The following is a 12156-nucleotide window of genomic DNA, read 5'->3' as shown; positions in this document are numbered from 1 at the left end:
CCTCAGCGCAGCAAAACAAGCTCAGTTCTGGGGGAATTTTGTCAGTGGCATCTCATGGCGGTTTAGGGTATTTAGGCTTTTCTTCTATTACTGTTTATAATGTAACTGTCTGTTATACTCGCTATACTGCATCCTGTAAACGTTTATTCTTTCTTTGCAAGCAGCAATTCTTTCTCATTTGCAGGAGTAGTCCACTCATACCAATTCATCATACGAGATGTGAGAAAAGGTTGCATGTTCCGCCAGACTCACAAAAGTGCTGTAACAGCAGAGCATGTTAGCATGGGCTAGCCAAATAAAAGTTATAGTTCCATCTGTAACTGTTCTTTCATGCTAAAATATATTCATACTTTTAAATTCTCGAAAGTTATTCATCATGCCCATTGATTATTATGCAAAATAATTATTACAGGGCATGTGGTTCTGATAGTCATTTCTCCAATAAGTTCATTTAGAATTAGAATCATAAAGCTTACATTCATCTGCTTTGTTTGGGTAAAAATCACATTTCTCCGTTTCTTAAAGGGGAAGTATCACATTTTAAGCTGTTTTCCTAAAGACACCTAGAGGTAGATAACAGATGGCGATTTTTAGTTTTGTATACCAAAACTAATGAATTACAAATGTCTCAGAAATGCTGCACAAATATATATATATATATATATAAAAATGAATACGGGTGTCTTATTTCTATACATTCCCCACACTTATATGTTAATTAGTTTCAGTTTTTAGAAGTCAATCTTGCAAAATTCTCTGAATGGTAATCTACTAATATAGATAGGTATGGAATTTTATTTTCTTTATCTGTATATTTGTGTATTTATAATATTTCCAGACCATGCACACTTTGCCCTTTGCAAGCGTACAAACAATGCTCACCCTTTTGAAAGAGCTAATATGCATTGCAAAAGGATTGTTAATCATTCTGCAAGGATATTGCACTTACAATGCTCACTCTTCTGCAAGTACTCAAATGCATAAATAATTTTTTCATGGTAATCAACTTTATGCCACATATGCTGTCGATTGAGCTTAACTTGTATTGAACCTGGAATATTCCTTTAATGCTGCCTAAAGATAATAAAATAGAACACAATTTTCCATTCAAGGTGAACTTGGTCTAACCCTTATTTTATGATTCAATCACTTTCATCTCTGTTTCTTTAATACAAAGATATATATTTGTGAACCTGCAGAGTTGCATTCACAATGCGTAAGCACATACTGCTTCATGGAAATAAAGCAAACTAAACTCACCGCACCTCCTGAGATGGTCGGAGATCATTTGCAGCATTCTCATAGATGACATTATTCTCGCAAACAATTTTCAGACGAGTTAAACAGAGAAAAAGAACTCTTTACATGCGTGTGTTCCATGAGAAAGGCTCGCGCTGCAAGCCTTTGAACAAACAGCGGCTTTTTTTTGGTCTTTTCTTAAAAATATAATAAAGTATAATAAAGTGTGTTTCTTCAAGCACTTCAAGCATTTCTTGTCATGTGTTACTCAGAGACGTCTTACAGGTCACCCACCATTGTTGTGGGTAGATTACCCGTGCATGAAATACCCATATTTGGACAAGGATTTTGCAAATAAGGAGCTGGATTCAGCCTCGTCGCATTTGGCGGGTGGCAGGTGCTAATTTCACACACCTGGTGACTTCCCAGATCCATGGTTTTGCCATTTTGTCGATCATTATCTGTCAATGAGTGACGCAATCACCATTTGTGTATTTGTAAGACATAGTCGATATATGATTACATCGTCCAGTCGCCCAGCCCTATTAATCATATCACAGGATTCAATTTATATTTCTTTTTCGCCTTCTGAAGACCTGGTCATTATTCTTCAGAGTTATTGTATTGTTCTTAGTTAACTCAATTAGATTCTAATTTCCTTTTGAGGTCATTTTCTTCCGGCAGGCTCTGACAGATCAAGGGAGGGTCTTACACCAAAGGAAAATATCCTATCACTAAATTCATGTCAATACAAAACAACTTCCTTACATTATGAAAGAAACATTACCTCATAAGTCAATCTTACCTAGTTGTCTGAATTCAGCATTAACCAGTTCAAGCCAGGACACGTCCAAATCATCCAGATCATATCGACTAATTTGTTCAGTGAGCCCACGTGACTCTCCAAACCCAAATACTGCCTGTCCTCTGTTATAAGTGGGTGAGAAGAATGGGATCCCACTTGCCTCTGGAAGCATTCTGAAAAACAATCCCATATTTATCCTCAAATGACTACCACACTCAATACTGGCTGTTTCTTCAAATACAAGCCACTTTTATTTTGCCAACTATTATGCCAGGGCCTCGTTTTCCAATAACAACTGATCTTAGTTGTTATCTACCTTATTTTTTAGCAAAACTAGGGCACCGCCAACATCAGCCTTGAATGTGGATCACTTCCGGTATAAGCCACTTCCAGCTATTTTAGCTATACAAAAATACTACATTATGCTGCTTTATATTACAGGCTGGCAATACAGTACAGTGCAAAAGTCTTAGGCACATAAGATGCTTCACAAAAACATTTGTCTTAATATGGATATTTATATTTTCAGCTTTAGTGTGTCAATAGGATATATACATTTTAGACTCACAAACATTACTTTTGCAAATAGAAAAGAATAGAAGAACAGGGAGCCCTGCAACAGATGGTATGTTCCCCACAGATTCCCCTGCTGAATATGGAGTCAGTCTGGGATTACAAAAAGAGACGGAAGCAATTGAGACAACTGAAATAGATAGAAGAACTGTGGCAAATTCTCCAAGAAGCTTGGAACATCCAATCTGCCAACAACCAAGAAAACTGTATCCAGGTGTACCTAGGAAAATTGGGGCTGTTTTGAAGGTAAAGGTGGTCACACCAAATATTGATTTAGCTTTTTTTATGTTTTACTGGACTTTGTATGACATTAACTGATAAATGAAAACTATTTTTGGCATTATTTTTGAAGACATCCTCACTATGCAACATTTTTCCCAAGTGCCTAAAACGTCTGCACAGTACTGTATATGTGGACATATTATTATAATTCATTACGATTTTCATAAACTCATTGGTTTTTCAGTGCATATAATTTTACCATTTATCACATATTGCCATCATTTTATCAAACACTGTTGCACAGGCAGAATGAATGAAAACAGGCGCTGACACGGACAGTCCACCTGACATGCCTCCACAAACTTTACACAACTAGCAGAGAGAAGAATGCTGCCAGGAAAATGCAGCTTCAACTTTCTTTGCACCAAAACTGCATCTTGTTTCATCTTGACAAAATAATAAAAGCATTTTACTCTCTGTTCTTGTCAGAGAGCATTCTCTCTTTCTTAGCGGTGTATAGTAAACAGACAAACAGATCGCGCATTCAGCATGGCTTATGAAACATCGCCTTTGGAAATAAATAAATAAATAAATAAATAAATAAATAAAGGCATCATCAGAGGTTATGCAGGTACATATGAACGGAAGTTTACATGGAGGCAAGAAAGACTGCATCGTCACGATCTCGGTGAAGAAAGGTTTTATTACTATCTCTTCAATACAAGAACACACAGCAACAAGAATCATTTACTTACTCTTTTACTATAAATCCTGAAATGGGAAGGGGGGCTTGTTCAGAGAGGATGCATTAAATTGATTGAAATTAATTGAAAAATTACAGTAAAGGCATTTATAATGTTACAATTGAATATTTCTTTTGAAATAAATGTGTTCTTCAAACTTTGTTCATCCAAGAATGCAAGTATTCGGCATATACTGTTAAAGCTGCTAGTTTAGTACCTGTGAGGGGTCTTTTTGTCAAATTAGAGACTCTGATGTACTTGTATTCCTGTTGTTGTGCATCTGGGTTGTCCACTTCTCTCTCTGTCCCGGTTAGATCAAGTTTGTTTTATTCTTTCAAAACAGAAGGGCATGGAATAGCCTTCATCTCTCAAATGAACAATAGATTGATGAATTGGAGGAGAAATGTGTCTCTTTTTGGTTATTTTTAAAACTAAAATTTGACTTGCAAGTGTAAAGTAAATTTACTGTAAAGTAACTAAAAAAGCAATACCTCAGCTGGAAAAAGACACTATATTGCGATTTCCACACTTCATTAAGTATCACAACAATTTGGAGTCAAGTGACACCATGCGAGGATCGGACGTGTGAACGGCGAGCTCTGCGCACTTTGCTAGTTTTAACACTTTTCGATTCGATACACCCTGTTCCATAATTGTTCTAGGAGGACAATATCCAATAGTCGCCTTCGGCTTGCTCACTGGGGTTATAAATACAATTATTATTGAATTACTTATTTTTAAACACAATTCACAATCATATTTTATCAAACTACACAATGATGACTCTAAAGCATTATTGATATTACAGTTTTATCTTCTGTTAATGCATGATCTTCTGTAAAGCTGCTTTGAAACGATGTGTGTTGTGAAAGGCGCTATACAAATAAAAATTACTTGACTTGACAATGTCAAAAAATTCAAAATCCTCTGGCTCTGGAGACATTAAAAGTCAACTTACATGCTCAAGCTGATGCCCCTGAGCAGACCGCGAGCCTGGGAGTCGATTTAGTCGGAGAAGTGCGGGAAATGCAGCAAGAGATGCTGAACATGTCGGCAACACATTCGCTTGACTGTTCGAAGAATCTGCGCGTTCTTTTTGTGATGGTTCCACCTAGCTGCTGGAGTTTATTTTGTAGAATGTCACAACTTCAGAACAGTTTTATGGATGATGCTACATGCTCTTTGTGTTTATTCCACCTACTTTCTGGAGTTTGTTTTGTTTTATAGATTGTCTTTTCCTGTGTAATTCTGTCTCTCAAAATTTGTATAGAAACACCGGATTTGAGTAATCCGACATTAAGGTTGTCGCGGGGGCTCTCGTAGGTGTATATGGACTGTTTGAGTTTGGAGGGATGGACGCCAGTTGGCGCTTTCGTGCATGGGGTTAAATGCGCACGTTTTTCTTTTTTCTGTTTGTTTTGTTCTGGGGGAAGTTCGGGTTTTGATTGTGGCATTCATGTTGGAATGTAGTCTTTATAATCTTGTTTTTGACACAATCTATTTTTTGTTTTATGTCAAAATGTCAAATATTAATATGAGTGGATTGTCTCTCTCCACGTGGAATGTGAATGGGTTGGGGCACCCCGTAAAAAGAAGGAAGGTTATTTATTTTCTTAAACGTAAGAAACATGATAGTGTTTCTTCAAGAAACGCATCTTTCACCACAGGAAGCTGAAAAATTTGGAAAGATATGGGGTGGGCATTTTTTTTTATAGTGCTGGCTCGATTAAGAGCAGGGGAGTCATTACGCTGATAAGTAAACATCTACAATTCAAATGTCTCAAACAGATTAATGATAAATTAAGAAGAGTCATTACTGTTTTAGCATACGCTTTTGCTTTAGGCAGATGATATTTTATTATTCGTCTCCGGCCCCACTTGATCTATGCCTTGCCTCCACAGAATTATTCATTCCTTTTCTAATTTCTCAGGAAACAGAGTTAATTGGTCTAAATACGAAGTTTTGGCTCTGACAGCATACTGTCCAGTAATGGCTTTTCAGCCGGGCGCCTTCCAATGGCCCAAACAGGGTATTAAGTATTTGAGTATTTTATTCCCAGCAAATTTGTGTGATTTAGTTAGAGTTCATTTTGACCCTTTAATAAAAAAGGTTTTCGAGCGATGTGGACAGGTGGGCTTCATTACATTTATCTATGAGTGGGAAGGTTAATGTTATTAAAATGAATTGTATTCCAAAATTCAACTACCTGCTACAATCTCTCCCTATAGATGTCCCCTTCTCTTATTTCAAGCAATTTGTAGCATAGCGAAGTCCTTCATTTGGAATGGTAAACGTCCCAAATTACATTTCAGTAAGTTGCATAGGCCAATTGACAAAGGTGGGCCAGGCCTACCCAAGATTTTGTTTTATTATTATGCATTCGGTCTCAGACATTTGGCTCATTAGTCGCTTCCACCTGAGAGAGCCCCTCCCTGGTTTTGTATTGAACAGGAAGTTCTTGCCCCTATTTCGCCATTGCAAAGCCTTTCTATCAAACTAACCGGAGAAGTTAAGTCACACCCTGTTATCTCGTATTAATACGCTTGGTGACCTATATGAGAGTGGAGTGTTGAGATCCTTTGAAAATATGGTTCAACATTTTGGGATTCCCAGATCGCAGTTCTTTAGGTATTTATAGCTGCGCCACCTGCTCTGTACTATTTTTTGGAGTAGCATACATCCCCCTAAAGCGGCAGATACCATGGGAGTGGTGATTACTGCTTTTGGAAAAGGTCATGAGGCATCAGTGTATTACTCCCTGCTAATTCAGAGTCTGGGGGACGGAGCTTCGGCTTCTCTCAAGAGATTATGGGAGAAAGATCTAAACTTGGTATTGGAGGAGGGAGTGTGGGCTAGGATTCTAAAAAACATCAAGTCTTCATCTAGAGATGCAAGGGTGCGACTTATGCAATTTAAGATTTTAAATCGATTTTATTGGACCCCCTCTAGATTGTATAAGCTTGGTCTTAAAGACACACCCACCTGCTGGCGATGCCAATCAGAAGATGGGGACACAACCCATGTTTTTTGGTGGTGTGTTAAGATCCAAGAATTTTGATTGAGGGTTCAGAGTTTTATGTGTGACATATTGGGCACTCAAATTTCATTTTGCCCCAGACTCTGTATTTTAGGCGATGGGGCGGTCATTAATAAAGGGGATAAATACATAAAAAATTGGGTCCTAGGCAGTGTTATGATCGGCAGACAGATTGTTCTTAGGGGATGGAAGTCGGTTGGAGTGCCCTCATTTCAAGAGTGGTGCACAGAGATGGGGAGGGTGGCGGCATTCGAGGAAATGTCATGTAGAAGGCAAGGCAACTTAGATTCATTTAATAAAAAATGGGGCAGTTATTTGGCCTTCTTGGAGGGCTCTCGGGGAGGAGCACTGGAGAGAGGTGTAGTTTTAAATGTGTGTGATATATATATATATATATACACGCACACACACATATACACACACACACACACACACACACACACACACACACACACACAGTTGTGCTCAAAAGTTTGCATACCCTTGCAGAAATTCAGAAATTTTGGCATTGATTTTGATAATATCATAGTAATCATAGTAATCATATGAAGCCATTTATCATCACCTAATTGTTTGGCTCCTTTTTAAATCTTAATGATAACAGAAATCACCCAAATGGCCCTGATCAAAAGTTTACATACCCTTAAATGTTTGGCCTTGTTACAGACACACATGGTGACGCACACAGGTTTAAATGACAATTAAAGGATAATTTCCCACACCTGTGGCTTTTTAAATTGCAATTAGTGCCTGTGTATAAATAGGCAATGAGTTTGTTAGCTCTCACGTGGATGCACTGAGCAGGCTAGATACTGAGCTATGGGGAGCAGAAAAGAACTGTCAAAAGATCTGCGTAACAAGGTAACGGAACTTTATAAAGATGGAAAAGGATATAAAAAGATATCCAAAGCCTTGAAAATGCCAGTCAGTACTGTTCAATCACTTATTAAGAAGTGGAAAATTTGGGGATCTCTTGATACCATGCCAAGGTCAGGTAGACCAAGAAAGTTTTCAGCCACAACCGCCAGAAGAATTGTTCGGGATACAAATAAAAACCCACAAGTAACCTCAGGAGAAATACAGGCTGCTCTGGAAAAAGATGGTGTGGTTGTTTCAAGGAGCACAATACTATAATACTTAAACAAAAATGAGCTGCATGGTCGAATTGCCAGAAAGAAGCCATTACTGCACCAATGCCACAAAAAAGCCCGGTTACAATATGCCCGACAACACCTTGACACGCCTCACAGCTTCTGGCACACTGTAATTTGGAGTGACGAGAGCAAAATAGAGCTTTATGGTCACAACCATAAGCGCTATGTTTGGAGAGGGGTCAACAAGGCCTATAGTGAAAAGAATACCATCCCCACTGTGACGCATGGTGGTGGCTCATTGATGTTTTGGGGGGGTGTGAGCTCTAAAGGCATGGAGAATCTTGTGAAAATTGATGGCAAGATGAATGCAGCATGTTATCAGAAAATACTGGCAGACAATTTGCATTCTTCTGCACGAAAGCTGCGCATGGGACGCTCTTGGACTTTCCAGCACGACAATGACCCCAAGCACAAGGCCAAGTTGACCCTCCAGTGGTTACAGCAGAAAAAGGTGAAGGTTCTGGAGTGGCCATCACAGTCTCCTGACCTTAATATCACCGAGCCACTCTGGGGAGATCTCAAATGTGCGGTTTATGCAAGACAACCAAAAACTCTGCATGACCTGGAGGCATTTTGCCAAGACGAATGGGCAGCTATACCACCTGCAAGAATTTGGGGCCTCATAGACAACTATTACAAAAGACTGCACACTGTCATTGATGCTAAAGGGGACAATACACAGTATTAAGAACTAAGGGTATGCAGACTTTTGAACAGGGGTCATTTCAATTTTTTCATTGTTGCCATTTTTTGTTTTATGATTGTGCCATTCTGTTATAACCTACAGTTGAATATGAATCCCATAAGAAATAAATGTGTTTTGCCTGCTCACTCATGTTTTCTTTAAAAATGGTACATATATTACCAATTCTCCAAGGGTATGCATTTGCATACCCTGGCAGAAATTGTGAAATTTTGGCATTGATTTTGAAAATAGGACTGATCATGCAAAAAAACTGTCTTTTATTTAAGGATAGTGATCATATGAAGCCATTTATTATCACAAAGTTGTTTGGCTCCTTATTAAATCATAATGGTAACAGAAATCACCCAAATGGCCCTGATCAAAAGTTTACATACCCTTGAATGTTTGGCCTTGTTACAGACACACAAGGTGACACACACAGGTTTAAATGGCAATTAAAGGTTAATTTCCCACACCTTTGGCTTTCTAAATTGCAATTAGTGTCTGTGTACAAATAGGCAATGAGTTTGTTAGCTCTCACGTGGATGCACTGAGCAGGCTAGATACTGAGCCATGGGGAGTGGAAAACAACTGTCAAAAGACCTGTGAAACAAGGTAATGGAACTTTATAAAGATGGAAAAGGATATAAAAATATATCCAAAGCCTTGAAAATGCCAGTCAGTACTGTTCAATCACTTATTAAGAAGTGGAAAATTCAGGGATCTCTTGATACCAAGCCAAAGTCTTTCAGCCACAACTGCCAGAAGAATTGTTCAGGATACAAAGAAAAACCCACAGTTAACCTCAGTAGAAATACAGGCTGCTCTGGAAAAAGACGGTGTGGTTGTTTGAAGGAGCACAATACGATGATACTTGAACAAAATGAGCTGCATGGTCGAGTTGCCAGAAACAAGCCAATGCCACAAAAAAGCCTGGTTACAAAATGCCCGACAACACCTTGACACGACTCACTGTAATTTGGAGTGACGAGACCAAAATAGAGCTTTATGGTCACAACCATAAGCGCTATGTTTGGAGAGGGGTCAACAAGAATTGTGCTCCTTGAAACAACCACATATTTTCAAAATCAATGCCAAAATTTCACAATTTCTGCCAGGGTATGCAAACTTTTGAGCACAACTGTACATATATATCTTTTTTGTTTTCTTTTTTTCTTTTGTGTGTATACTCAAGAGTGACCACAGGGATATTTGTTGAGGGTCTGGGTGGGGTTGGGGATTGGGAGGGGGAAAGGGAATAATTGGGGTTAAATGTTGATTCTGTGAATATGTTTTGCTTTTCTTTGTCAATTGTTGAATCAATAAAAAGTGTTAATCAGAAAATAATTAAATGAAGAGCACTGTAGGGGACCTTGGTAGCTCAGTGGTAAAGACGCTGGCTACCACCCCTGGAGTTCGCTAGTTCGAATCCCAGGGCATGCTGAGTGACTCCAGCCAGGTCTCCTAATCAAATCACATTTATTGTCACACAGACATATACACAAGTGCAATGGTGTGTGAAATTCTTGGGTGCAGTTCCGATCAACATAGCAGTCGTGACAGTGATGAGACATATACCAATTTACAATAACATCAAATTAACACAACGCAATTTAAAGTCTAATATACACATAATTACACACAACACAATATACAAATAATAACATACACTGTACAGTATACAATACACACAATATAGATACACATTATTCAATAAAGATAAAAAATAAAAAAGTATATATAGTATGTACAGTAGGTTGTATTGTACTGTATTGACATTCAGGCTGTCGGTTGAGAGTAAGTTGTTAAGAGAGAATATATATAATAATAATATAATTTATGACAGTCCGGTGTGAGATATAAGAGTAGGAGTAATAAAGTGCAGTGCTGATGTATTTTGATCGTGGGAGATCAAGAGTCTGATTGCTTGGGAAGAAGCTATCATGGAGTCGGCTGGTGCGGGTCCTGATGCTGCGATACCGCCTACCTGATGGTAGCAGTGAGAACAGCCCATGACTCAGGTGGCTGGAGTCTCTGATGATCCTCCGAGCTTTTTTCACACACCGCCTTGTATATATTTACTGGAGGGAGGGAAGCTCACCTCCGATGATGTGTCTGGAAGTTCGCACCACCCTTTGCAGTGCTTTGCGGTTGTGGGCTGTGCTATTGCCGTACCAGGCGGAGATGCAGCCAGTCAGGATCCTCTCTACAGGATGGACCATGTGAGTTCCTCAGTGATGTGGACACCCAGAAGCTGCTGACTCTCTCCACTGGTGCTCCATTGATGGTGATGGGACTGTGTTCTCTGTCTTTTCTTCTGAAGTCCATCACAAGCTCCTTTGTCTTACTGACGTTAAGGGAGAGGTTGTGCTCCTGACACCAGTGTGTCAGAGTGTGCAACTCCTCTCTGTAGGCTGTTTCATCATTGTCAGTGATCAGACTTACCACCGTCGTGTCATCAGCAAACTTAATGATGGCATTGGAGCTATGTGTTGCCACACAGTCATATGTGTACAAGGAATACAAGAGTGGGCTGAGAACACAACCCTGTGGGGCTCCAGTGTTGAGGGTCAGTGATGAGATGTTACTGCCCATTCTAACCACCTGGCGTCTGCTTGACAGGAAGACCAGGATCCAGCTGCACAGCGAGCTGTTTAAGCCCAGAGCCTGGAGTTTCTCATCAAGCTTGGAGGGCACTATGGTGTTGAATGCTGAGCTGTAGTCTACAAACAGCATTCTCACATAAGTGTTCTTTTTTTCCAGGTGGGAGAGAGCAGTGTGTAGTGTAGATGCAATGGCATCATCAGTGGAGCAGTTGTTGCGGTAAGCAAACTGCAATGGGTCTAGAGAGAGAGGCAGCACAGAGCAGATGTAATCTCTGATTAGTCTCTCAAAACATTTGCTGATGATGGAGGTCAGAGCAACAGGACGCCAGTCATTTAAGCAAGTTATTTTTGATTGCTTTGGAACAGGCACAATGGTGGACGTTTTAAAGCATGTGGGGACCACAGACAAAGGGAGGGAAAGGTTGAAAATGTCTGTAAAAACACCAGCCAGCTGGTTTGTGCACGCTCTGATGACGCGGCCCGGAATGCCGTCTGGGCCCGCGGCTTTGCGGATATTCACCCGTCAGAAGGATCGGGTTACAACCGCTACAGAGACGGAGAGTGAACTAACCTCTGTAGCTTCGGCTGCGAGAGCTCTTTCCGCGAGGGCGGTGTTATTTCCCTCAAAACGAGCATAAAAAGTATTTAGCTCATCCGGGAGAGAGGCAGTGGTGTTCATGGCGGAGTTTTTATTCCCTTTAAAGTCCGTGATGATGTTAATTCCCTGCCACATGCTTCTAGAGTTGGTGGTGTTAAACTGTCCTTCAATCTTGTTCCTGTACTGGCGTTTTGCTGTTCTTGTTTATGCTCCTCCGCATTCCCGGAATTGAAAGCGGAGGTCCGCACATTAAGTGCAGCGCGAACATCGCTATTTATCCATGGCTTCTGGTTCGGATAGATCTGTGTTGTTCTGGTCGGAACAACGTCCTCCACGCACTTTTTGATGAAACACATTATGCTATCAGCGTAAAGCTCGATGTCGTCATCAGAGGCGGACCGGAACATCTCCCAGTTCGTGTGATCAAAACAGTCCTGTAGCGTAGAATCTGACTGGTTCGACCAGCACTGGATCGTTCTGAGGGTGGGTGCTT

General features: G+C 40.0%; 1 protein-coding gene across 6 annotated transcripts in view; it reads right to left on the bottom strand.

The window, feature by feature from the left end:
* The window catches only part of LOC127429127 (E3 ubiquitin-protein ligase Jade-2-like), a 96006-nt gene that overhangs the window by 58687 nt on the left and 25163 nt on the right, over positions 1-12156 (bottom strand). For all 6 annotated transcript variants that reach the window (XM_051677959.1, XM_051677960.1, XM_051677957.1 and 3 more), the window contains exon 5: positions 2045-2217. In XM_051677959.1, the coding sequence (XP_051533919.1) occupies positions 2045-2217 (173 nt within the window). The remainder of the gene's footprint in view (positions 1-2044; positions 2218-12156) is intronic.

Source organism: Myxocyprinus asiaticus, chromosome 38 (genome assembly GCF_019703515.2).
Source record: "Myxocyprinus asiaticus isolate MX2 ecotype Aquarium Trade chromosome 38, UBuf_Myxa_2, whole genome shotgun sequence".
Classification (NCBI taxonomy): domain Eukaryota; kingdom Metazoa; phylum Chordata; class Actinopteri; order Cypriniformes; family Catostomidae; genus Myxocyprinus; species Myxocyprinus asiaticus.
The sequence above is the reverse complement of the archived record's forward strand: the minus strand, read 5'-3'. Positions and strand labels throughout refer to the sequence as shown.